We start from the raw sequence: 26,194 nt of genomic DNA, 5'->3' as shown, positions 1-26,194 counted from the left end.
TTAATCAGTGTTTTGAGGCTTTATTTCTCCATGCTGGGACCCTGGGTTGTGCAATCTGTCTCGTTCCCCAGGTTTGCCTGGTTTATCTGTGTGCAAATGTGGGACCGCCCAGTCTGCCAGCCACCTTGCATGCCACACCCCTCCCCTCCACAGTTGACCACCTCACTGGATTTGCCCACTGCCACCCCATGCCTGGGGTCCACCAGCCTCTGCTTTGCCACAACTCCTCTCTGCCCAAGCCACCCTACTCCACCCCTCCTACTAGTCTGGATGAATGTGTCTATTTTAACTCCTTGGTTGTTGGACTTGCATACAGTTCAACTTTCTGTCAGTACTGGTTGTTTTTTTGTTTCTAAATTTTTGTTGTCCCTATTTTCATTGTGTGAGGAGGCACAGTGTGTCTACCTATGCCTCCATCTTGGCCAGAAGTCAAATAATAAGTAGTATTTCAAAATGATTTTCAGATCAAAGTGTGTGATGTTTATTCCCAGTTCACCTCCAAGCTCAAGCAAAAACATGAAATATATACTATAGGCATTTGAGAACATCCCATCTTTGCTCAGGGATACTTTCCCTCTTCGAGGTTCCTCCCACTAGTGAGACCTCTTCTTGCTTTCACTGCCTGCCCCACCCTTTAAGGGAATGCATTTACCCCATTTCTATCAGTCCTTGATAAATTCTTAAGAAAACACTGACATGTGAGTGAATACAGACCAAAACTGTAATATCTATCCCCAACCCCCATCATAATTATGTTTTAAAAGATTTATTTTTTCACTCATTTATTCAATAAACATTTATTGAATAGAATATATCAGCCACAGTGAAGCTAAATTAATGCAATGACAAGAGCTGATATTTTGAAGCACATAACTTACCCTGTTTTAAAATACAAATCACACCACATACTCCTCTGCATACTTACGAGGCTAACTGGTGAGTAATTATTATGTATAATAGTGATAGTAATTATGATTATAATTTAATAATGCTAATTGTAACAACAACAACCCTCTAGAGTTTCTAATATGTCCCAGGTGCTTTATATCTGTTATCTATAATTTCACAATTAACTTGCAAGGGAAGTGTTATTATTTTCATTTTACAAATGACTAGCTCATGCTCACAGACCTATTGATTAAAATCTAGAACAAGAAAATTCTGCCATTATCAGAACTATGAATCTTTTTTCCCTGAAACCTGCCTACATCCTGTTTCCGCCCTCCAACCCACACCCCTTGTTGCTCTCTCTTTCCACTGCCCTTTCCTTGGAACCTCTCAGCGTCCCTTCCACTGGCCCAAACCCCAGCCGTGCCTCGTCCCAACCCTGCCATCTCCAGCATTAACCACACTCTAGAGCTGGGAATCTTGCACTTTCTCCACTGACTTCCTTCCTCTTATTTTGTTATTATTTGGCACTAACTTGTTTCATTTCTACAGTAGTAATTTTCTTTAAAAAAGGGGAGATTCCAATAAGTTCCTTAAATTTTTAAGAGCCAGTAGAGTTTAGTATGCTACCTCCACATGAGGCATTTTACTAAACTTTAAACGAAAGTTATAAGTATAAGTAAAATTTCCTGCATGCATGGTGTAGGAAGGGCAGTACATGGTCTGAAATTCCAGAAGTAAGAATCTGCCTGAGATTACAAGGGAGAAAGCCTGCTCTGTCTCACCACGCTGCCTAGGATACCTTTTTCAAAAGTACTGAAAACATTTTGTGATTTGGTAAGAAGAGGGTCTAATATAATGTCTCTCAATCTACATGATACATCATTTGGAAGACAGAACCCATTTAAGGAAGTTGCTATCTCAGTGGTTTCGGGCTTATATATCTTTCTCTGATTGGCATTCTAGCCTCTGCTCCAGAAAATACATTGTAAAATCCATATAATATAATTTGGCACAATTGAAAAACAATCAATGGGCTAAAAATCTCTGCACACTAGCCTCCAAATGCTCCACAATAAAGAGGTCCCGTGCCCAATCAGCATGAGAAACATTGTCGCACACTCTGCCCCCATTCCTCTGCACAACTGGCATCCAGGGTGTGAGTTGCTCAAGGACTCTAACCCCACAGGAACGGCCCACCCTCTCAGCATTTCCCAGGCTTTTCTTGACCATGGAGCCAGTTTGCTTCATTCAGTTTGTTTCTATTTAACCTGTAATACTTACTAGTTTTATGGAGCTAACTGAAAAACCCTGCCAAGTTTAGAGAATTAAGAATAAAATTGAATTTATGAAGACAAACAATTAATTTTCTCCTAACACCATCAATATTTGTCAAGGCAGATAAAAATTTTGAAAATAGCTGCAAAGGTATTTTTATATTGACAATATAAGCCTTATTTTTTATTAAATTTTGTAAGCATTTTTATACAAGCTACATATTTACTAAAGCTGTACTCTAACTTCCACAATATTGGCTAGTACTTGACCATGCAAAGGAGGTGTACTTCCCACAGGGTTCGGGGTAGCCGCTGGAATGAAGACATTTCCTCTTACGAGTGAATGGTGTCCTTTTAACCTCTCAATTACACAGCCGGAGTTGCCAAGATTCACATACTGAGTGGATCAGAAATCAAGCAATTTTCTAAAATATCTTTGTAAAAGAATTTCTCTCAATTACCTACTAGACATGTAACCACAGGTCATAAAGGCTAGCATTCAACAGACATTTGGTGTGGTGACCCACAAGACCAATTAAAGCAATTAACCCAAAATAAAATTCATGACTGACATTGAGATGGGAAGGGTGTTTTGGTAACACAGTACATGGCTTAGCAAAATGGCTATTCTGCCTCTAACGTAACTGTTTCTTTTTCACTAAGCTATAGAACTACTTCTATTGTAGTGGTTGCCAATATCTGTTGGCGTTCCATGAGCAAGATCTGATTTTCCTTGGCTACACAATACAGTATTTTTGGTTAATTTATATGTCTCCTTTATGAAAGACATAATGTGTCTTAATACTGTTACTAAATGCTGAGAGCATGACATAGGTGAGACTAGTGACTCTGATATAGTAACTAGTAAATATGATATACACAATTATCATCTATAATTACACTCAATAGTTACATAAAGAAAAAGAGAAGGGGAAGGGAGAGGGGAAAAATGAGAGAGGAAGGGAGGGTGGAGAGAAGGAGAGAAGGATGGAAGGAGGGACAGAAGGAGAGAGGAGTTAAGGGTGGGAGGGAGAAAGGGAAAGGAAGAGAACCAAAAAAGGCATTGAGTGTTCCAGGAGACCAATGAGACTCAAGGACCTCAATTTCAACAACAAACCCTTTCTGGAAATGAGTAAAAGTGTATTTAACTTACTTATTTCTGAATTTCCACCATCAATTCTAAGTCATTTCCAAATGCACTTGTCACTTTCTGTTGTTATTATTGAGTCTGCCCTGAAATCCTGGTTGAGCAGTACAGCCTTGAAGTTAAAATTTTCTACCTTCCAACTTCATTGTGTAGTGTTGTCTCAGTATTTTGAGTGAAGTAAATATTAAACTGTCAACAAAAAGTAAAACATGTCTATTTTTCCCATCACTTGTAAATGTGATCTTTGTACAGATTATTATTTTAACCTGGAACCAGCACACAAGAAGAATAAATTCGTGGAGGAAAAGAAAAGGAGTGGAGTTGAAGCCAGACAATATGTTAATGCTATTTTGAGAGCTTTGGACATCTCAGTGTTCCTTTAAATGCTGTGGGTGAAAGGGCACCTTGACGCAACAACTTGAGAGAAAGTTTTGTAAAACTTATCAAACAAGATACACACACACACATTTCATCCCAGGAATAATTCTGCTTCTGGAAATCTGTCTTGCAGATACTCTCATTATGATGTAAAAGATGCTTTAAAATGTTCCTTGGAGTTCATACAGTGGTATATTATACATCCATAAACAGATGAGATGGATGCATATATGTAGATCTGGAATGAGTTCCGAGCTGTGTTAAATGGAAACAGCTGAGAGTAAAAGTGTGAGGCATATCCTCCTGAGTAAAATATCTGTGTATATACGTATAAATGCACACATACTTGCTTTTATATGCCCAGAACTGGAAAGACTCTCTAGAAATATTGTTGGTGGTTGTCTCTGAAGTGTAGGAGTAGGCAGCTCCAGGGTCCAGAGAGACTGGCTTGTTTTTCATGCACATTTGTAGTTTAAAACTTTTGTGACATGTATATATTCACTTTTAATTTTCAAAAATTTAAATAATTTTTAAATGGTTATTTTTTAAAACACATTCCAGAGCTAGGTACTAAAGATGGTATTTTGGAGAGTTGTGTAGAAAGGAGCAGGGGAAGGAGTCTTTTAAGGACAATTTTACAAAAACAGCTCTTGTCCAAGATATCCCAGCTGCTTCCTTACACATACATGCTAGATACATGGCACATAAACAGAATGGTCGCCAAAACAGTGCTCCCCAGGAAGTGAAAATCAGACTCATTCCGTGACAGTCTGGAGCAGATACACAGCCGCAGTTCCAAAGTAGTGTGGAATGCCAGAATTCTAGCTAAGCAGTCAATTTCCTCAGCAGTACCACTTTGGTGGTCTCTCTGTCAATGTGAACAATTCAACTGACTACCCTAAACCCTCTACACTGAAAAACATTCTCTATACATCAATGCTTTAAAAACTAAAAATAATGTCATGCATCTCTTCAGAGTGGAGCACTGTGTTCATGTCAACAAATTTAAGAGTGAAATAGAAATCAGATGAACATGATTTTGTGTGGACCCGTGCTGGTAAGAGGTGAATAAATTTAGGGATTGTTTTAGGAGACCCTATTGTTCATCATGGGGTCTACATTGGCCAATGTAGCAAATTGACTGCAAACAAGCCCACAAAAGTTTATATTTGAGGGCCAAGATGCAACTAAATAGTTTGCTTGTTTCTTTCTTTGTTTTTGGTGGGGGGGCTGGAGGGAGGAAGAAATAAAGAAAGAAAGGCAATTGGTTTCTGGAACTTAATTAGTAATTTTTAAAAGGACATTAATTTAAATGAAAAGGGTCGGCAGCTGATATGCTGGATCTTATTTCATTAAGTTACTCAGATCATAAGTGAAAATACAAATAAAGTAATATAGCTATTTTTTTCTCAACGCAATTGACAAAAACAGTAATAAAATAACTTGATCTTACTGTAAAGACTTAATTGCAATCCTTAAAATGAATAACCCAGCTCTGAAGTAGTTAATTAGTCTTATCAATATGTTAACTAAAATGAAACACTCACTACCAGACCACCTCCTCGCCCAGTGCTGGCCCTTTCTCTTGTCAGATGACCTCCAAATTCTTGATTTGTGCAGGGAAAAATTTCAAGACACCAGTGCAGGTGAAAGTGAGAGTAAGTTCATCAGAGCTTGGGACAGTGAGGCAAAGGAAGCACCCCTGGAGACAGGATCAAGGCTCTGAGTCAGCTGCCACTGCTCATTGCTCTCCTGGGTGTGGGTCTTCGTGGGACCCTTAGAGTTTAGGACAGAAGAAGCAAAGGACATGCCTGAGAAGCCTGAGAAAAGGAAGGTGTGGGCATGCTCAAACAAGAGTCCCCTGGTATCCTCTGGCCTGAGGGTTTTATCTAGGTCCTACAGGCGAGAATTTTAGGGGAGCTCCCAGGGAAGGACCTCAACAGAATATTATTAGATTTCTAAGTATGTCATTTAGTATGCTGACGGATTAAAATGAGCATATAATAGAGCCTGGGGTCATTTTCTAGTTAGTTTTACCTTTATCTTGGATTAGTTGGGCTCTAATTGGTTTTTGTTATCTACCTCCCTGACTACAGTGATTTAAAACGTCTATTCTGAGGCATCTTCAGTTAAGGAGGGTAAGGCTTTATGATTTATTAGCTGGCTGTTAATTGCTCAGCCTTTCCAGCAGTTTATTCAACTGTTTGTCTGTCTGTTCAGCCATTTGTCTAAGTTTCCTCATTCCACTTGCCAGGGAATTTTCCTAGCTTCTTACTAACTTGCTTCAATATAATGAAAATTTAATTGTCAATTGTTACAAAAGCTGGCATATTTTTAAACATCTGATGCTGACATTGGGATTATACTAGATTATAAGCACTGTTTTAAGAAAACAGTCATAGCTATTAACAGGACATTTATTTTTCTTCTCCTATAGAAAGCCAGACTCGCCAGGATCCGGGCAGCAAAGAGCGGAAGTGCAAACGCTTACATGCAAAGCAAACGGAATGGCTTACTCAGTAATCAACTGCAGGTACAGTCAAGCACCTTACTTCCTTAATGCTCAGTTTGTTGATGTGACATTGATTGATTTTTATTTAACCATATAGTTTTATTGTGGGTAATTGTGAAAATGGCTACTAAAACAACAAAAGGGTCATTTTTTAATAACCTCTTCCCTGTAAAGTCTTATTGGAGGTAGGTTAGAAACCGGGCTATGAAACAATGCAAGTGAATCATGATTCTCATTCGTGACTGGGAAGATTTTTACACACTCCCATATAAACATGGTATGATATTGTGATTTCTAATAAGACATGTATATTTGGTCTTCCTGTTTCTGGCACTGAACTTCTAAGTCCCTAAGGGAAGAAAGCTGAAAAAGATGTCTTTTGTTATGTTAATGAGGTGGCATTTGAACCACACCTAAGGCTGGGGTCTGGTTGCTGGGGGAGCCAACTGAGTGATTGGAACTTTTAGTCAAATCCCCCAACCTCCTGGGAAGGGAGAGGGATTAGAGACTGAGTTCGGTCTACAATGGCGAATGATTTATTTAACCAATCATAGCTACATAATGAAGCCTCCGTTAAAAACTCAAAAGCAGGGAGACTGGAGAGCTTTCTAGTTAGTTAGTGAACTGGTGGAGATGTGAGACAGCAGCACACGCAAAGAGCAGGGAAGCCCCTTACCCCTTTCCACATATCTCAACTTCTGCATCTCTTCTATTTGGCTGTACCTGAGTTATATTATATACTTTTAGAATACACCATTAATCTACTAAGTAAAATTTTTCTTTGAGTTCTGTGAGCCATTTAAGCAAACTAATCAAACTCAAGGAGGAGGTTGTGGGAATCTCTGACTTATACCCAGTTGGCATCTAAAAGTTCAAGGAGGGATCATTAGAACCTCCAATCTACAGCCAGGTGGTCAGAAGCACAGGAAATATGTTAAGATTGCAACTAGAGTCTAAAGTATGAAGGAGGGGGCAGTCTTGTAGGATTGAGCCCTCAACCTGTGTAATGTGATGCCATCTCCAAGTACATAGTGCCCAAATTAAATCGAATTATAGGACACCCTCTAGTGTGCAGAGCATTGCATTGCTTAAGGGTGTCATGGGAAACCCCTGGCACTTTGGAGTTGGATTTAGAACTCTTTCTACATGGGAAATGTAAAAAATGCTCAATGATTCAAATACCTATTTATTTTTTATTTCAAAATTACTTATATTCCTTAAAGTTCATTTGAATGGGGGTAGGGAGTGACATAATGTCTACTTCTACTTTTTAATGGAGAATACCTTTTCATGTTATAAAAGCACACAGTATAAAATACAATTTGAGAAACCACTTTTAGCTCAAAACTTTCCTTTAATGTTTAGGATTCCAGTCATCTTTACTTACAAAATAGCTTTTATTTAGGTGAGCATACCATTTTCAGGATTATCCAAGTAGTAGACTAAATTTTATTATCCAAAAATAATGGTAGTCAGGCTTTCAAAGGTAGTTGGTAGTTGAATGAGTAGAAAAGATTTAAATTTTTTGTTTAGGGAGAAAAGTCTTAAAGACCAGACTGCTAATTTGACAAAAATGTGAATACTGATTATCAAACTTAAAATCAACTGCTGGTTTGTCCCTTTTATAGATAATTTTTTTAATGCTGCCATTTAACCTCAGGAACTAGTCAAGATCTCTGTATATAGTTGGAGTTCTCATTGTTTGCAAATAAAATAGAAAGTCCTTGTCCTTCTCTGTGTTCACAGTCCTCTGAGGATGACCAGGCCTTTGTGAGCAAATCTAGCTCCAGCTTTGAAACCCAGCACCACCACCTGCTTCACTGCCTGGAAAAAACCACGGTAAGGAGCCTGCATGACTTCCCACCCTGACCCTCACAAAAGCAATCTCATTCGCGCTTTTGTGAATACTCAATTCTTTTAGGCAGGTTTTCACTGTCTGCATTACTGGAAAATATACTAAATAAATAAATAAATAAACCCACAGTGTTTGAAATTACTTTGAAAGACTATTGTAACATTTCATCTTGGAAGGCATTTTAGAGACATTATTTCAAATGGTTTTATCCTTTGTTGTTATCCTTACTCTAATCTGAAACACCAGTTTAATACAGATGGAAAGTTGTTTTCCAATAGTTGACTGCAAATCCTGTAAAATATCATTTTACCCTGATTCTTAAAAATGCTCATTAAACCGAAAAGAAATAATGAAGTTTAAGTGTTCCTGACATCTGAATGAAGGGAATATCAATAGCAACAATAAAAAATAGACAATGACTGAATGCAAAGCATTTCTTTATTCAAAAACTAGATGTTCTCATAAGAAAAAATGTCACTTAATCAGTATCAAGCTCCTCTGGCTAAAGAGTGAGTGTACATTTCTCCATTTATAGTCACCCAGTTGGACCTCCTCTTTAGCAAAGTCACCCATTCTCTAGCTTGCTTGTCAAAAGATACCACAGAGCAGAATAAAACTTTTGCCATGTTTAGATCAAGACTTCTCACTCATTCACTAGAGATGCATATTTGTATTCTCAGTTCCAACATCTTGCCCATACATTTATTCATATACTTTCATTTACCTATATAGGCATTCAACAAATATGCATTACTTGCCTACTACATGCCAGAGAGTGAGCCAACATATGTCAGGAAGTCAGCTGTGGTTTCTGTCCCCATCAACCTCCATGTGTGGGACAAAACAAGGATATTACTAGGGAAGGACAGTGCACAGCAAAACAATAATGAGGCCACTGTGGAGCAGGACAAAGATGGTGGAGCCAGAATCTACAGTATCAAGCAAGTCTTTCTGGAGGGACCTAAGTCAAGACCCACAGGATGACTAGGAGGTAGTTAGGCAAGGAAATGAAGAGAATAAAAAGTGATGTCTAGCCTTCAGAGGAAGTCTAGAACTTGGTCTTGTTGGTGTTGACAACGAAAAAGAAAATGACATCAGGTGTTAGACCAGTGGAGTAAGACAGGGCCTTCATTCAGCAGCCTTGGTACTTGAGTTCTGGCTAAGAAGAATTCAGACATAAGACTAAAACTGTAAGAGAAAGTTTATTTAGAAGGTCACAGAAGTAGAAATGAGTGGCAGAAGAAATAGGTTCAGGAAACAAATTATAGAGGCAAACAAAAGGCCCTTGAAGCTTAGGGAAGAAGAAGATGAAGGTAACACATCCGGTAGGAGAAGAGTAGGAGCCAGGGAAAGGCCGGGGCTGGGTCCTCCATCCTAAGGGCTTTTAAGGGTGGAGATTTTAGGAGAAGTCCCAGGGGAGGATCTCAATAGAATATTCATTACCTTTCCAGGTATGTCCTTGCTAGGTGTGTCCTTTCAGAATCATGGTCTCCATAATTTGTCAATGCTAGGGAAGGGAGTCTTTAGTCAATGCAGCTGGTCCTGAGGCAGCAGGGGTGTCACCTGTCTGATTTTGCTGCTTTCCTGGGCCTGGAGCTGAGACACAACTGAGGCCTAGATGTATTTCATGCAGGTCAGAACCTCAGTTTCCAGGGGGCATAATGCTTAAGGGCTACTCGCCTGCCCCATTGTTCATTCCCTGTCTAAGGAGGTTTAACCCACAAGACTAGAAACCAGCCAGGGGAGGAAAGGTCAGGAGACGATCAGGACCCATAACCAGAAATCTGCTCAGGGAGGAAAGGTCACCGTGAAGGTGAAGTCCTTGTTTTCCCAGTTTTGCCAGGCACCGGGGGCTTTCCTACCGGGTAACCTTCTGTATCTGGCCCATCCTCCTTGCTGTGCTTATGTCAGTCTAACTGCCTATCACAGTCTAAGAGGACTTGAAGGAATTTGAGGCTAGTCAGAAGGAGAAAGTGTAGCAGAGCATAAGAGAAGACAGAAGAACAGTGGGTAGACAGTGCTAGGTTTTGAGGCACATAAAAAGTAGTGATCTTTATCTCAAATTGCAAATTACTTGAAACAAGTCTGCAACTTACTAAAATAACACTTTGAAATTTAAATAACATTACTAATAAAATGCATTTATGTCTATTTATTCCTTTCATTTTATTTTCATTTTTTCACTATTTTACCCTTTAGACCTTTTTAATCAAAAATTACTTAGTAACGATTGATATAGCTTAAATTGAGCTATCTACAAAAATATATGGGAACCAGCAACAGAATGATCTCTTCACTTCCAGTCACCGAAGAGATAAATCAGAATCTAGAATCTTATGCATTATAACTTGTATTATGTATGTGAAATGCACATTGCAAAAGAAAAAAAACAGACTGTGAATCTTCAGTGAACTATATTTTTTCTATAAAATGTAATATTTAACGTAAAATTCTGTCTTATCTGAACATATTTTTCTCTGGACTTTCAACTGTGTGATGTTAAATTCAAAATGCTTGTCTCAGCAAAGAAATGACAAAATGAGTAACTAGAACAATCTATTTTCTATTAGCCAGTGAATTGCTCCAATTGTTTTGCTAATGTTTAGGATGACAGATAGTTAAGTGGAATCCTGCATGTGGAAAGCCTCCCTTTATAAGACTACCACCAACACAAAGAAAAAATAGTAATTGAAGTCATTTTTAATAGCTCAGACCAAAAATATTTTTCCTTATGTGACTGAAGAAAAAGTCTTCTATGGGCATCTTAGAAGGCAATTCTTTCATTAAATATCTTAAAAGCAAATTTTATACTGTGTTCTCTGAGATGCACTATGAAATGATGTTCATCACTGTTTACTTCTTGGCTAGAACTCTGAACTCAGGTAGAGATTCTGAGTACAGCTGGTGATGTATCACCAAGATAAGAAAGCCCTTCCAAGTCGGACATAAAGTGACACATTTTGCAGATGAATAAATTGTACTTATTTAACTAATAGGTCATGTTTTTCTCTCTACTGAGAAATTTATAGGAATGTTTAAAGAAATTAAAGGTGTCTTGGGTACCTCATTTTCTGATATAAAAATATTTTGAATTCCATGTAAAAATATTTTCTATTATTTAGCAGACAATTTACCTTGGATTAAAATAGTCTCTTTGCCATATTTCAATGTGTTTAAAAATAAAAGTTAATGTGAATTTAAACACATTTGTGGGTATTATCTATATTAATTTTCAAGTTTTTTCTTTAGCTATAACTTCCAGATTTTTTTTAATTAATAAATGATATTTTAAAATAAAGTTAGCCCACAAACAAATACTAAATCAGTCTGCATGTGTCAATCCAAGGTCTAATTAAAGAGATTTTATTTCCCCACAAATGCCAGTATGAGGTGACTTTGATATTCTAATCTTTATAAAAATGGTGTTAGTTACCCAATGAATAGTCTAAATAGACATGAATATTTTTGAGTTTTAAAACTAAAGCTATTCATTTTTTTAAAGTTAAAGCACATTTCTGTCTTTCTTCACATTCTCTTACACCTACGGAACAGAATCACGAGTTTGTGGATGAACAAGTCTTTGAAGAAAGTTGCATGGAGGTTTCGACTGTCAACCGTCCTTCAAGTCACAGCCCCTCTCTCTCTTCACAACAAGGAGTCACCAGCACTTGCTGTTCACGACGACACAAAAAAACTTTCCGCATCCCCAATGCCAATGTATCAGGAAGCCATCGAGGCAGTGTGCAAGAACTCAGTACGATTCAGATCAGATGTGTGGAGAGAAACCCGCTATCTAACAGGTAGACTAATCTGTGTGGACACACACCCGTGCTGGTTCCCAGAGTATATTTCCACCTGCAGTTTTGTTGCTACGTTTGTGGCATCTAAATTCTAGTTCCTAAAGTTTAGAATGAGACAAAAGTTAGACCATAACAAACAGGAAAATGAATCTATTGTAATATTCATTATGAGTCAAAAGAGTAGTGGTAGCAATATTAAAAGAGCAGAGAGAAGATAAGGCAGTCAGGTGACCACAAGTGTAGTTCTTCCTCTTCAATTCCACAGCTCTTCCTTACCTGAACTGTCACCTCTATACCCAGAAGCCCCTGAGGGGAACACAAACAACCTGAAATGACAGTCACTGCTAAAAGAGACAAGTTAAACTGACATTGATACAATTAAAATGTATTCAGTGGCACCTGTAAATGAATCAACGCTGTCAATGTGACAGTGAAAAATACAACTGTGCCTACACAGTTTTGAATCAATGTATAATTTTGATCAAAAAAGTATTTGAGCCACAATAAACATAGAGGTCAATCGAATTCAAAGAAAGAGAAGTGAAATGCTAAAATTGTTTACCTCCAATGAATTTATGGACAATTTAAGTGAAATCTTTCCATTGCTCTTTTCCCTTTGTTTCCCTATATTTTCTTGTTTTTGACAAGTCACTAAAAAGATCAATTTTGCCCAAATCACTTCACTTCATTTTTCAAATTAAATAGCTTATATTTTTAGATTAGCAATCATTAATTCAGTGCTTCTTTTTTGTGGAGAACCTGGATGAGATTCTGAATTCAGGCTATGTTGACTTATATAAATCAGATATCTCTGGGACCAGAATATTAAATTCTAGAGTAAGGAAGGATTTCTGTCTAAGAGATATTCTATCACTCCAAAGTAGAAAATGGACAAGTGTTTAGAAGGAAAATCTTAGGACATTATATTTAAACTAAGTTTTTCATGAAAATAAAAGTTTGGGGTTCCTCTGTATACCCTCCTTTCTCCTTTTCTCCTTTGCCCCTCCTCACCTAGAGTCTAAAAGTCATGCAAGAATACCACTTGGGGAAGACTTTAAGTACTAGTGATGACTAACTTTTGGGGATTCTTAACATTTGGGCATCACGAGGGTGAGAGTTTTGAGGACACCCTACATCCCAATGAGACAACATAGTAAAATGATTCATATCTACGGATATATACCTTTCTTAGTGGTATCTCAAACCTCTCAGAGGTTCTGTCTTAAAGAAAACTATTTTACTTTGCTCAACCCTGTGTTTTAAAAATTTACCTGATCCTCTTTCTTACATTTTTGTAGAAAACACTGTTTGAAAAACAGTGATGGAAAAAAATTCAGCTGGTTTTTACACATTTATTTATAATTAGTGACCTGACCAATGTTCACTTTACCAAAGAGAGTGGGGCAAATGTAGGTTTATAGTTGTAAGTAGATGAAACACACAGTTTATTCTTGTATGATTATTTATTAATTATTATACTATTTTACATATGAACAACTATAAATTTAGTTTTGCTCCACCTTGTATATTAAAGTCTGGTGCTTCATTTTTTAAAGTCATCGTGATTGTTTTTAGACATTTAAAATGTTACTTATAAACATGATAATATGTACACCTCAGTTGTAGGGGGAAAATTTTTAAGTAAACAACTTATCTTCTTAAATCTATTTTTTTCTTCATCAGCCGATCCAGTTTAAATGCCAAAATGGAAGAGTGTGTTAAACTAAACTGTGAACAACCTTATGTGACTACAGCAATAATAAGCATCCCAACACCTCCAGTAACCACTCCTGAAGGAGATGACAGGCCAGAATCTCCTGAGTACTCAGGGGGAAACATTGTCAGAGTGTCTGCTTTGTAAGACAATTGGAATCAGGTCTAGGAGAATTTGAGCCCTGGCTGTGGAAAGAATACCAATGTGGAAGAAAGAAGAAAAAAATAAACCATGTGCAGATGAAAACAGCAAAGCAAGAAGGTTGGTAGTGAAATAAAAACAAAGCTTCCAAACTAGAGGATGGAAATAAAACCACCAAATGGCATTTCTTTAGCGTTTGACCTGTTGTCCAGAGGAATGGTCTGTGGCCCTTTGGCTTTGTGAATGAGCACAATGAAATGCCACCTACTGATGCTTCTTATGACCAGAACTCTTTTTTAATAAAATAAATCTTTGAACCTAATGTTCCAGTTGAATGCAAAACAAAAAAAAATGCGAAAAACATTTTGATAAAAATTTTTCCTGTTAAAACCATGAGCATTGGCTATGATGAAGATTATTGCATATTAAAAAAAAACTCATGCAACACATTTGTATTAACTGAAGGAAACCATCATAATGCATGCTAGAATTCTTTGGAGCAGTGATCTCAGTTTCCTTATGTTGTCTTCAGAATAGGCATGATAAACTATAATTGTAGAAAGGGGAATTTCTGTTCACCTACAACAAGCTGATTATTCATGTTCCATGGTGGGCTGTACAAATAAACTCCTTTTAGAACTGCAGCATTTCTCGTGGGGATGCTCAATAATAAATCAAAAGTGTTCAGATAGTTCAGTATTAATTATCATTTCACTTTGCACCTAGATACTGTTACAACTGCAATAAGTCATTGTACACCTGTTGTATCAGGAATCAGGATTTTTGTTGTTATACTTTCCAGATCTTCATAAATACAGTAAGAGCCACTTTCATAGAAAAATTTCTAGTGTGGCCAGGTTTTAGATAAGGTTTTAATGGAAAACTCTTGTGTCGTAAATGTTCTTCAGTAATATTCTTTGGTCCACTGTGTTCCCGTGACCGTGCATTTCTTGTTCCTGTGTCTCTCCAGCACCTTCCTAATGGGTTTATCATCATCAACTGGACTAATGTTTTATAGTTCAAATGACTTTCCTACTTTTGTATTCCCTAACAGATCATCCTGTAAGTAGATTGTCATCATCAATCCTCTTGTGAAAAATTAGAAAAAAAGGAGCTGACTCTAATGAATTATCTCTAACTTCTTTGCTGTCACAGGAAAGCGCAAATAATGGACATACCACTGTATGTTTCACTAGAAGAGTGTGCTGGGACTATCATCACAGGATCAGTGTTCCCAGAATCTCACTTGGTGTATTATTTATTTTGCTTTAGAACTCAAATAAGTTTTGAGAATAATTAATGTGAATCTAAGTGCAGAGATAAACTGAAGTGCTTTACGTAACAATATTTGACAAAAGCATGCCTTCTACACCACTGGAGAAGGCAGCACAAATTTATCTCAGAAAAGTTCCCGTATACTGCAAGGAGCTATTTTCTCCATTTAATCAGGAGGACAGCAGTTTGATGATGCAAAGTTGATCTCTATGTACACTTAAGTGAAAAGTCTCTATGCTTTTTCACCTTTAAAATATATCAGCAGACAGGTCTGCACATGACTGTGTAAAAAAGTTTTATGTCAAATGAAAAGTTTTGTTCATTCCAAACCACCAGTGTAAGGAATCAAGTTTGGCTTCCATACATGGGAAGAGTTAATAATTATCCCTCTACTGTAAAGATTTTTAAATGCCTATCCTAATTTATCATAAAAAGGAATTAATCCACCTATTTTCAAATAAAGCCAGATATTCGTGCTTCCCATTTCTAGAATAGCTTCTAGAACAATACCATGCACACAGTAGATTTTAATAAACATTTGATGAGTGAAAATAAGATAAACTCTCTCTCTTGGGAAGAACTGGCTTTATTTCTAGTATGTCTTTTAAAAAGTTACTAACCTTCCTGGAGTGTGAATATTAACAATTATATTAACACCTGCCTCATGTCACTTTGTGCTTCTAGAGCAAATATATAGTGAAACTTCTTTGATGGCATTTGTTGAAGAACTTTTTTAAAAGTAGACTGAAGGAACCACAATCAGGAATACTTAGGTCTTCTGATTCCCAATGAGAACTTCTATTTTCATGTTCTGAGTATTACATTTAAAAAATGCAGTTCAGTTAGGTTATTTCAGTTGACAATTCTGCCTCCTTTTCAACTTATCATTTATCCCAAACTATTACTTTGTTTAGACTTTTGGAAAAGAAAAAAACTTTTTGGTGTTTTAGGTGATTTAAAAATATACTGTGTTGGTGGTGAATGACTATTGATGACTGTGTTAAGTGCATCTGTATTGTAAGTGAAATGTAATTATTTCTGTGTACCATATGGAGTAACCAAGGTCATTGTTTTTGACAATTTTGTTTGAAATTCATATATCTTATTTTAAAGGATAGCATAATACCTGCATTATGCTGGAAAAAAATAGACCTTTGGAGAATACTTAAATAAAACATGTGCATGCTTGAACAGGATAACATGGTTGGCTGTTGCCCTTTTTTCTTAGGCTTTCTTCCTTTCCAAAATCTAGGATGTGGCACAATGCTAACACATATCTGAGGGAACTCTGTAACATGCATGGATCCAAAGAACCCATCAACTATAACACTTAAATCTAGTCTAAACCAGCAGAGATTGTTCTGCCAACAATGGGAAAATAAGCAGAGACTTTAAGAGAAAAGTTAATATCATTTAAAGATAAAAGACTGTCAATACTTTAAGTGGTCATTTTTGAAATATCTTGGCAATTCCAACTCTATGGCTGCAAACTATGATCATTTAACTATATTGCAAGGTTTTATTGTTCATTAAAAAAGATGTAGTCCTGTTAAAATGAGTTGTTTTTTACATGGGATACTTCCAAACACTATTTGCAGTGTATGGCCCAGTTTATTAGCCTATACCCCACATGCCACTTGCCTCTTGCACAGTGCAGACCAGAGAGAAGGCTGCTGCCTGAGCTTTATAAACTCCCTGACCACCTCCATGAGTTAAGCAAGGAGCTCTGAGGTAGTAACTTTGGTCAGACCTCAATAGATTCTTAGTCAAAGGCTCTTTTCTGCCTAGGGAAAGGGGCAGGGTGATTTATTTGTCTAGCTACATGTGTGTGTCTATACATTCACACACATACTCATAGATTTTTGTTCATTTTTTAAAATATGCAGATCCTGATGATTGGCAGTTTCTGTTCAGTAGGAAACAAAAAACAAGAAAATGTTAAGAGGTTAGAAGAATAAAACCATAAATCGTTTAGTACAGAGAATTATTTTAACTAGTGATAACTAGTGATGCTCTTGGTGGACAGTCTCCATTTTTTTTCTTATTAATTATTTTTCTTTATGGGCCTTGATTCATTGATATGTCAATTTTGCCTTAAAAAGATTCAATACACCTCCTTATTCCTTCAATTTAGTTACAATGTGGGCTTGGAAACAGCCTCCAGGGAGTTCATCAATGTCTGCCAGCACCATTGCTCAAATGAATAAAATATGGTTCCTGATATAAAATAAATGACTCCTCAGAGCTTCAAAGAAAGGCATCTCATCTTCCTGGGATGTTATTAGGTGTTTATTTTATTACACAAGTACAAAAGGGGTTATTGCTCCGTACTGTGTAAACTTCTTCAGAATTCTCAAAACAATTGTTCAGACGCTCTATTTTTTTTTGAACAATAAGTTTACATTTCTTTCTACTGAGCTGGTTGTATTTAGGGTATAAAACATTCCCTAAAGAGGAAGATTTTTTTACTTTTAAGGAAATACTACTTTTTTTCAAATTATTACTTTTGAATAGCATATTTGGTTAAGAGAATGATAAAATATGTTATTGCAAAAAGTTTTTAGTGTAAATAATATTAGACCCATTGTTGTACATTCTAATCCTTTGATCTTTACTGCCTGCCTTACCTTTTCCTTTCTCTAAACTACTAAATAATTTTTTATTGGATAATTTTCCCTCTTTCCCTAATCATTTCTCCCTCTGGTTTTGCTATGGAAATCCACTAGATGACCACCCTGCACTCTACATATGACTCAAATTCTTGAGCACACAGGATGAGCCAGACATTGCAATAGGTGCCAAAGAAGTAGACATTAAGATTCCAGATTGAATCCTCTTCAAGCAGTTGTACAGGGGAAATAAGTCAGAGGACCACCTGCTTCACATGCTACATGTATTCTTTCTGCCATATTGATGGTCATTTTGCTCCTGCAGTCAGTCTCCCAAAGACATCTCTTCCTTAGAGGCTGCATCAAGATAATGTTCTTAAAAGTACTTTTTAAAATCTTTCCATCACATCATTAAAATTTTCTTTCTGTAGTCCATGGTCCTCTTTCTATTGGAGGAGGGGTTGCAGAAAAGAGTACATGTATTCCAACCTACCTGATAAGAAAACAAGCCAATGCAAAACATAAAAGGAGGCATAACTTCACATTCATGATTTGAGCCTGGTTAAAATATTAAAAAACAAAATCAAAAACAAAAACAGTAGCATTTTCCAAGTATCTGCTCTGCTCATCCCCCCGTAGTTTCAGAGGATGTGAAGAAAGCTATTAAAATAGTTTTGCAGGACAACAACACAATGCTGCAGTGAATCTTAACAACACACCTCAAATTAGTTAATCTGATTAATATCATTGAACTCTGTGAGACAATGGAACAGCAGAACAGTAAGTCTAGAAAGAAAGGTAAGTTTATAAACAGCACTCACCAAAGCATGGGATTTACTGGTCTATGTCAGTTTCACAGCCCAAGGCTGATTGAAGGAGAGTATTGAAGGGTGAATAGTAAAGATGTGCAGAGAGATTTGCAGGAATAATAGAAGACAAGGTTGGGGGTTGACCAGGGTTATAGGGGAATGAGTAGCATCTTTGGGCTTTTATTCTAGTTTATAATCTAGCATTTTTTCAGTTTGATCAAGTTAATTTCTTTGTTAGAACTACAAAGCTTAACACTGTAACCAAGCAAACCTAGCTTGTCCACCTGTCACCTTGATGCATGATCCAACAATTAGTGTTGAAGGAAACAGATTTTTATTTACAGATTCCACCCTCAGGAGAGCTGAGAGCACTGCTGCCAGAGCCCTCTTCTCCCAGGAGACCCAGCACTTCCCTTGCTCCCCACCAGGCTATCAGCCAGAACCATGCACAGAAGTTCCCCATATCCTCATCTGTTCTTAAACTGGCCATGCAAACAGGCCTCCATGCTCTCTGAAATGTGCTCTTATGGATTTCAGAGTCACCGTCCTCTCACAGGAGCTCTCTCCTTCAGGGTCCAGGGGATGTTTTCTCAGCCTCCATGTAAGGGTTCAGGGAAACATGTGCCATGTTACCCTGGATCCTGGTGGAGTCCAAGGAGGCACACTTCCCAAGAAGGTGGCTTCCCCATGCATCCTTCAAAGAAGCAGAAGTCTGCAATTCAACATTCCTGGTCACAGTTCAGTTCAAGCATCTCCCACGAATCTGCTTGGTTAGGCCAGTCCCCACACAGCTCCATCAGCTCTCTCCTCACACCGTTTCCTCCTGTATGGCTACTTCCTCTCTCTCAGCTCATATGGCTTATTCCTCACTGTGCCAGGCTGCATGGTGGAATTCCTCCTTACTACCCCAGGCCCCATGGCAAAATCCCACACCAGACCATATGACCTCTTTCCTTACTGTCCCAGGACACATGGCAGAATCCCCTTCTCCTTCTGCCCACCCTTATTTTAAATGCTTAGCCTGGAACTTCCTAACTTCCTATGTGACCTCATAACTGTACACTCCTATGATATGCTACTTTTTCCAGTTCTTTATCTTTTACCTTCTTTCAGCTACTATCTTTAGTCACGACAAGAGTTCCCTGTGACACAGGGGTATCTTCCTCCACTAGCTATGTCATGAATCACTAGTCTTTTAAAGTCACATACACCTTTTACACAGGATGGCAGCACAGCTATTAACACAGATAATGGCAACATTGTTATGCAAAGTGTCTTAAATGCTGTATCATCCCCTTCCCCCAACTGAAGTTTGTGGGGAATATGCTCTGCTATTTTTGGAGAGCCCTACTCTACACCCTGTTACAACACCAAAAGTTTACTTAACTTACTCAGTTTTAATAGTGAAGCACTGATAAATTTGCTCTGAGATCTCCCGGGCTCCCTGTACAACTGGACAAAACCCTGAAAGAGCAGATTGAGGAACTAGTGCTGAGCAATGGGAAAGAGAAGTGAAAGAACCAAAGCATTCACCTTGCACCTTAGATAGACGAATCTATTCAATTTCCATATCAGAGGCACTGGATATAAACATTTCAAAAGTAATATATGTCCTGTACACCACAATGTTACATAGGAATTAATTAACCTGGTTTGTCAGCATTATTTTTTATTCCCAGGCAACTTGGTAAAATACCAATGTACAAACCACAGAAGTGAAATCTTAATGCAGCCTTTCAACATAGAGTTTCTTTCTTCTACAGATTCACAATGAACACTAAATAATAGTGATTATAACAACCATGAAAAGATAACAATGTTACTGAGCGAGGGCCCGCTGCCCAAGAGCATAGGAGCCAAAACTGTGATGTTAGCTTTTGGAAAAAGAAAGCTTTTTATTGCTGAGTCCACACACAGGAGACAGAAGGAGCCGCTAAATCTTTCTCCCTGAACTGCAGCCTGGACAAGTGTTAAGAACAGGGTGGCATGTGGTAGACCTATCAGAGCAAGTTTTGATTAGAGGGTTTGGAGCTTGGCCAATTATGGTGGAGAGTGGAGAGGCGAGAGAAAGCACAGAGGAATTCCAGTCCAGCCAGGTTTGATTGGTCACTTCTGTATTTGTCCATATTTTCCTTCTAGTCACTGGATCTTCTTTATTGAAGGAACTTTCCCTTTATAAAGTGGCCACATTTCTGTTACTTGAGTTCTGTATCCTGGAGATTCTAGGTTCTGGGGTCAACATGGAAACAGGGGTAGCCCATGCACAGAGTGGTCTCTGTAAAATGAGGATTATGTTAACCGCCAAACTGCTTAAGGGAACAGAACCAGTGTGCTGTTTCAACAACAAAAACAGTGACTGCTAACTCTGACTGAGTCCTAAGTGTACGCCCAGGAACCGTGCTAATCACTTTACATGTATCAGTCCATTAGGCGCGTTTCTGTTGAGAAGATTTTAATGCTGTAAAGGGTCTGAATCTTCCTAATTCAAATAATACACATTAAATTTTTTTTAATCCTTACCCAATGGTCCAACCAAATGGGTCACCATTTTTAAACTAAATCATGTATTTATTTCATGATGGAGTTCTACTTTGTAGAAATATTGATACTATTTCAATAGTATCAATATTCTGTTTACTCCTTTCAGAGTAAACAGAAATGAAAGGAAGTAGGGGGCAGGTGGAGGCTGGGTTATACTCATGCCCTGTTGGTTGTGACCCCATTATCAAGAATGATCGATTTTTCTTCCCATTTCCTTCCGTCTAAAATTCTTTATCTTGAAAAATATGCTGCTAATGTTATTTTTGATGGACTATGGTGAATTAAAGTAAAAATGAAAACTGACTGAAAAATATATTGCTGTCCTAATTGCCAAAGGTTTTTTCCAGCAGCTCTGCACCAGTACAGCATACATACTGAGTTAAGTTCCCAGTAACAGAATTATGTATTAGAGGTTTCACCCTCTCTCACTTGCTCCCAAATTTGAGCAAGTCCTGCCAAAATGTACAAGTAGTTGATCAGGGCTGCAGTTATAGCTTCCAGTATCTAGCTGGCCCAAAGTCCAAGTCCCGGAGGCTCATAATAACAGAAAAGGAATACCTTGGAGTTAAGGTCAAAATCACAATTCCCACCCTTAATTATCTTTTGTATCTTCCTCAAATTATAGCAGGAAAAAATTGCGGAGCACAACAATGAAGAGCATATTGGCATTTAATAACAAATGCAAATAAGGTGCAGGGAGATTCAGATGGGCAATGTAACTGCATAATTCAGTATCCCAAATTAGCATAATATGATAAAGAAAAAAATTCTTTGAATTTTTATCCTCACAAAGAATTCCAAAATTTTCTGTAGGTTGTTGGTTTTGTTATGTGCTCCTAATAAAAGAAAGCTTCAATAAAGTATAAGCATAGACATTTGATTTACACAGAACTGTAGAACATTTAATGTACCTTTTAAAAGGATACTTGGAATATAACTACTTGTCATAAAACTTCTTTGGGTTTTATTATTTGCTTGTTTTATGTTCCAAAATAGCACTGGCTTATTAATAATATCTTTTTACCTTCCACCTCAATCTTTCCTTTCTTCCCAAAAATTCATCATAGATACTAACATTGTGTCTAAAACTTCTTTTACATGAAATTCATCATAGATACTAACATTGTGTCTAAAACTTCTTTTACATGAAAATTAAAATGCAATTATGATTTAAAAGAAATTTATTGATTTTATAGATTTTAAATTCAGGTAATTTGTTTCAGAGATTAATTCAGATCCTAAAAAAACACTCACAATATGTGCACTTTTCTCTATATCTGTTATTCTTCAACAATAACAACAAAAAAAACAAACAAAGAAAAATGCTAAGAGAATCCCTGAGGGAAGCATACAGAAAGTGCTTCATTTGGCCAATAAATTATAGAATAACCCTGATCTTTGTATTTTTTATTTTTTCTATTTTAGAGAAAAGAAAACTAAGATTTAGAAATAATTTGCAAAAAGCCACAAAAAAGTAAATATTTCAATGGAGAATTCAGCTAGCTTTTTCTTTCCTAAAAAATCTATGTGCTTTCCTGTGCTTTTTAGGCCAGTGAAAGAACTGACCCATCATTAATAAAAGCTTATTGTGCTTAAATATATGAATAAGTAATAAAAGAAATGTGTCAAAAGTATAATATTATGTATGGTTTTTCATTGTCAACTCCTGTTGGACAAGACAATAACATAATTATTTGCCTCAACGAGCTTAAACTTCTTCAGATTGCCATATAGAGGGTAAAAATTCTCATTTCTGTTTTTTTTTCTAGTAGGGATATACAGCAGGTAAACTCTAATATAAATATCACATGATATATTGCAAAGTTGGTGTATATATAATATCCAAAAGCTCCACCAAGTACCTAAAACAAAATGCACAAGGCCGCTAGTGAGAGACTAAGAGGGAAATGGAGCCATGCATGACTGGAACCTGAAACTATCTATACTTCGAAAGGTACAGAATTTGGAAGACTGAAGGAATTCAACATCACATCAGTCTTTGGCTCGTGTATCTAGAATTCAGTTCATTGTCAAAGATTCTGAGAATTTAATTTGATCACACTGTGTTTACTATTAGATATAAATTATAAATTTTGTAGGATTATCTGAAATCAAGACATTTCCTGCATCACCTCTAGCCTCAAATTATTAAGTATCTAAACCTAAATTTAGACCAAATGCTAAAATGATTATAATAAACTGAAATTAGGAGAATAAGAGTAAGGCTGTAAGTCAAAAACTGAGGGTATCAGTGCCTCATTTTATGTGACTCAGTATGTGTGATTCTGATAAATACATTTCTATAATAACCCCTGACCATAATCAAAATTTAAATACAAATGAACTTTAAAATGACTATTATTTATTTTTAGTTGTTTGTACTTCCTTTCTTCATTTCTTGTTATAGCAGTGAAAAATGTATTTGATGCATAAAAGCAGTCTCAACAAATGGTTTTACAAAATATAAGAGAAAGCCAAACAAGTAAATTAACTTAAGCAGCCAGTGCACTTTTCATAATATTAACATGTAAAATAATATAAAAGATTGCTATAAAAATGTTAGTTCTTAGGAAATCTCTTACACATACATTTCTGTCTTAAATTATAGATGATCATATAACTTACTGAGTGGTTTTTATGAAATATCTTTTATGTCTCGGATAAAAGTGAAAATGTGGGAGGGTGGGAGTGAACACACACACTGAGACAGACAGAATATGGAGTCCATTTATTTTACTACCTGATGTATTTTAATAGAAAGTGGAAAGAAACTTGCTAGTAATCATTGTATCTTCTGGCATTTTTTTCTTTGTTGATCGCACAAATTATAATGTAGCTGTGGCTAAGCTTTTTAAATGAATCTTTCTGAAAAGAGCTATCGAAAGTAGCATTGTTAGGATTACTGAAGAGCATTGTCTTTTTTCTGAAGCTTAAATGCATAAAGTGCCGAAACCTGCATTAGCTGGTACAGGGAAGAAATAAGATAGCAGTGATTTTGAGAGCACATATGAAAAAGAAATTCATTGCTTATTACCTTGCAAATTTATTGGGAATCTGTGCATTTTAGGTTCCTTTTAAGTAAAGCGACCCATAGGATTTATATTTTTAATTCATTATTTGTTATAATCTTAAGGTAATCATTTCTGGTAGTGGGGTTGTGAAAACCAAATTATCCTTCTATTTTATTACCATGAATATAAGAAGGACACTAAGAACTTCAAAGTCTTGTTTTTGAAATGTATCTATGAGCTTCTTCACTACTCTCCTCCCTACTTCTCAAGTGGCTAAGTCACTTTCTTTGGACTTTGTAGTTTCTAAAGATCACAGAGATATACAAAAGCCCACACTCTCCAGTCCGTGCTAATTACTGTGTGTGACACCATGTGACAGCACTGGGGACAAGCCAAGATGGACGCGAAGTCTGCTCACTCAAAGGGAATGTCAAATGCTTCTTGGATGTTAAACAGTGTGAAATGCAACTCAAGAAAGCTGTTAGACAGCACATCGCCTGCAACTTCAAATTATGTACCTTTCAAGAAGTTTCTAAAAAAGAAAGGATTTGTATTATTTTTTATTCAAGATTTTATTTATTTATTTTTAGAGAAGGAGAGGGACAGAGAGAGACAGGGAGAGAAACATCAATGTGTGGTTGCCTCTCATGCGCCCCCCTCCCACTGGGGACCAGGCCTGCAACCCAGACATGTGCCCTGACTGGGAATCCAACTGGCAGTCCTTCAGTTCCCAGGCTGGCACTCAATCCACTAAGCCACACCAGCAAGAGCTAAAGCAGGGATTTTTTTAAGGAATGGTTCTTGGGTTATACGTTGGCTTTGACTAAAACAGTACTGCAAAGGAGCACAAGGATACTCACACTGTAGTGTAGCCATTCTATTAATTCATTTTCTTTGTGAGCACATTTTATGCTCCAGGCACTATGCTAGTTGCTGGTATAAAATGATACAAGATCTTGCTCTTGTTGATATTGTAGGAGAGGAACGTTTCCTCGGCCCCTCTGAGCTCTCAGCTGACACCCTCTATAGCAAAGCACAAATTAACAAGAGGAAAAAAAGTTTATTAATGTGTATACCTCATGTATACAGGGAGATATTGACCCTCCAAGGTGGTCTAGCATCTGAATAAGGAAAGGGTACATAGGCCTCTTTGAGGAGAGTAAATGACTTTTAGGGAGTATGAATGCTTAGAAAATAGATGGGAGGTATGCTGGTTTGTGGCAAAGTTTGTGTGGGTGTGGTGTTGACTTCTCATTTCCTCTCTCGTGACAAGAGTTGATGCAATTCCTGGGGAAGGGATTTATGACAATTGAGTTCCTTTGGGAGGATGTATGTTTAGGAAAATGAAGGGAATTCAGAGAAAGTCTCCTCCTGCATTTGTTGTTTTTCAAGTACTTACAACTCAAAATAATCAATATACCAAAGAGGCATATTTTGAGATGGCATGTTCTGCTTTCAGTATTTACAGTCTGCTCGTTAACTTGGACACAAAACAGGTAGAAATATAATTAGGAAACCTATGTTTAGAGTGAGATACATTCTGGGAAAAAATGTATAGTGTTCAGATCGGCAATGAAATGGTAGTGGGTGTGGTGGGAGGTGTTTAATGGGGTGTTGAAGGGAAGGCCTGTGGGAGAAGACACGTAAGACCTGCAAAAGGACCAGCCGGCCACCCAAAGAGCACTCCAGGCCTGGGAGGCATGCACACGTTTTCCCAGGTAATGGACCAATCTATTTGATTTCAGTAAAATTCATGAATTTTACTTTTATCCTTCCATTACCTGCTATTTCAGGCCTTTATGTGATTTGGGGGCCAAATTTTTCTAGGTATTTTAAAATAATTAATAGTTTATCATTCTTGATTCCTAGTTCTTTCCCTTTCATAGTTAAGTGCAAAAATAAAGCCTTCCAATGAAAATGACAGCTAAAATTTTTTCATTAAGCAACCAACAGGAACTATGTACTTCCTTGCAATTGTTTGCTGGTATTGAGATAACGTTTCCCAAGTAAGGGAGCTGAAGTCCAGGGAAGATAAGCAACTTGCCCCTGGCCACACCACTGATAAATGACTAAGGAGGCATTCAATCCCAGGTCTGACTGCAAAACCCCAGTACTTCCCCCTCTAACAGAATCTCTCATTTTCTTAACAATAGAAGTGAATAGTATTAAATCTGCATACAACTCATGATTCTGGATTTCATCGCTTAAAGACAAGTTTAAGAACATCTTGTGGCTTT

At 37.1% G+C, this 26,194-nt stretch overlaps 1 protein-coding gene across 1 annotated transcript in view; it reads left to right on the top strand.

Moving 5' to 3' along the window:
* Nucleotides 1–16,177, top strand: part of KCND2 (potassium voltage-gated channel subfamily D member 2) — a 519,434-nt gene extending 503,257 nt beyond the window's left edge. The window contains exons 3-6 of the mRNA XM_045848169.1: nucleotides 6,128–6,223; nucleotides 7,949–8,041; nucleotides 11,610–11,857; nucleotides 13,541–16,177. Of these exons, the coding sequence (XP_045704125.1) occupies nucleotides 6,128–6,223; nucleotides 7,949–8,041; nucleotides 11,610–11,857; nucleotides 13,541–13,718 (615 nt within the window). The 3' untranslated portion in view covers nucleotides 13,719–16,177. The remainder of the gene's footprint in view (nucleotides 1–6,127; nucleotides 6,224–7,948; nucleotides 8,042–11,609; nucleotides 11,858–13,540) is intronic.
* The last annotated feature ends 10,017 nt before the right edge of the window (nucleotides 16,178–26,194 follow it).

Source organism: Phyllostomus hastatus, unplaced genomic scaffold (genome assembly GCF_019186645.2).
Source record: "Phyllostomus hastatus isolate PE091 unplaced genomic scaffold, TTU_PhHast_1.1 phas_contig_118, whole genome shotgun sequence".
Lineage (NCBI taxonomy): Eukaryota > Metazoa > Chordata > Mammalia > Chiroptera > Phyllostomidae > Phyllostomus > Phyllostomus hastatus.
This window is presented reverse-complemented; position numbering and strand designations above follow the sequence as displayed.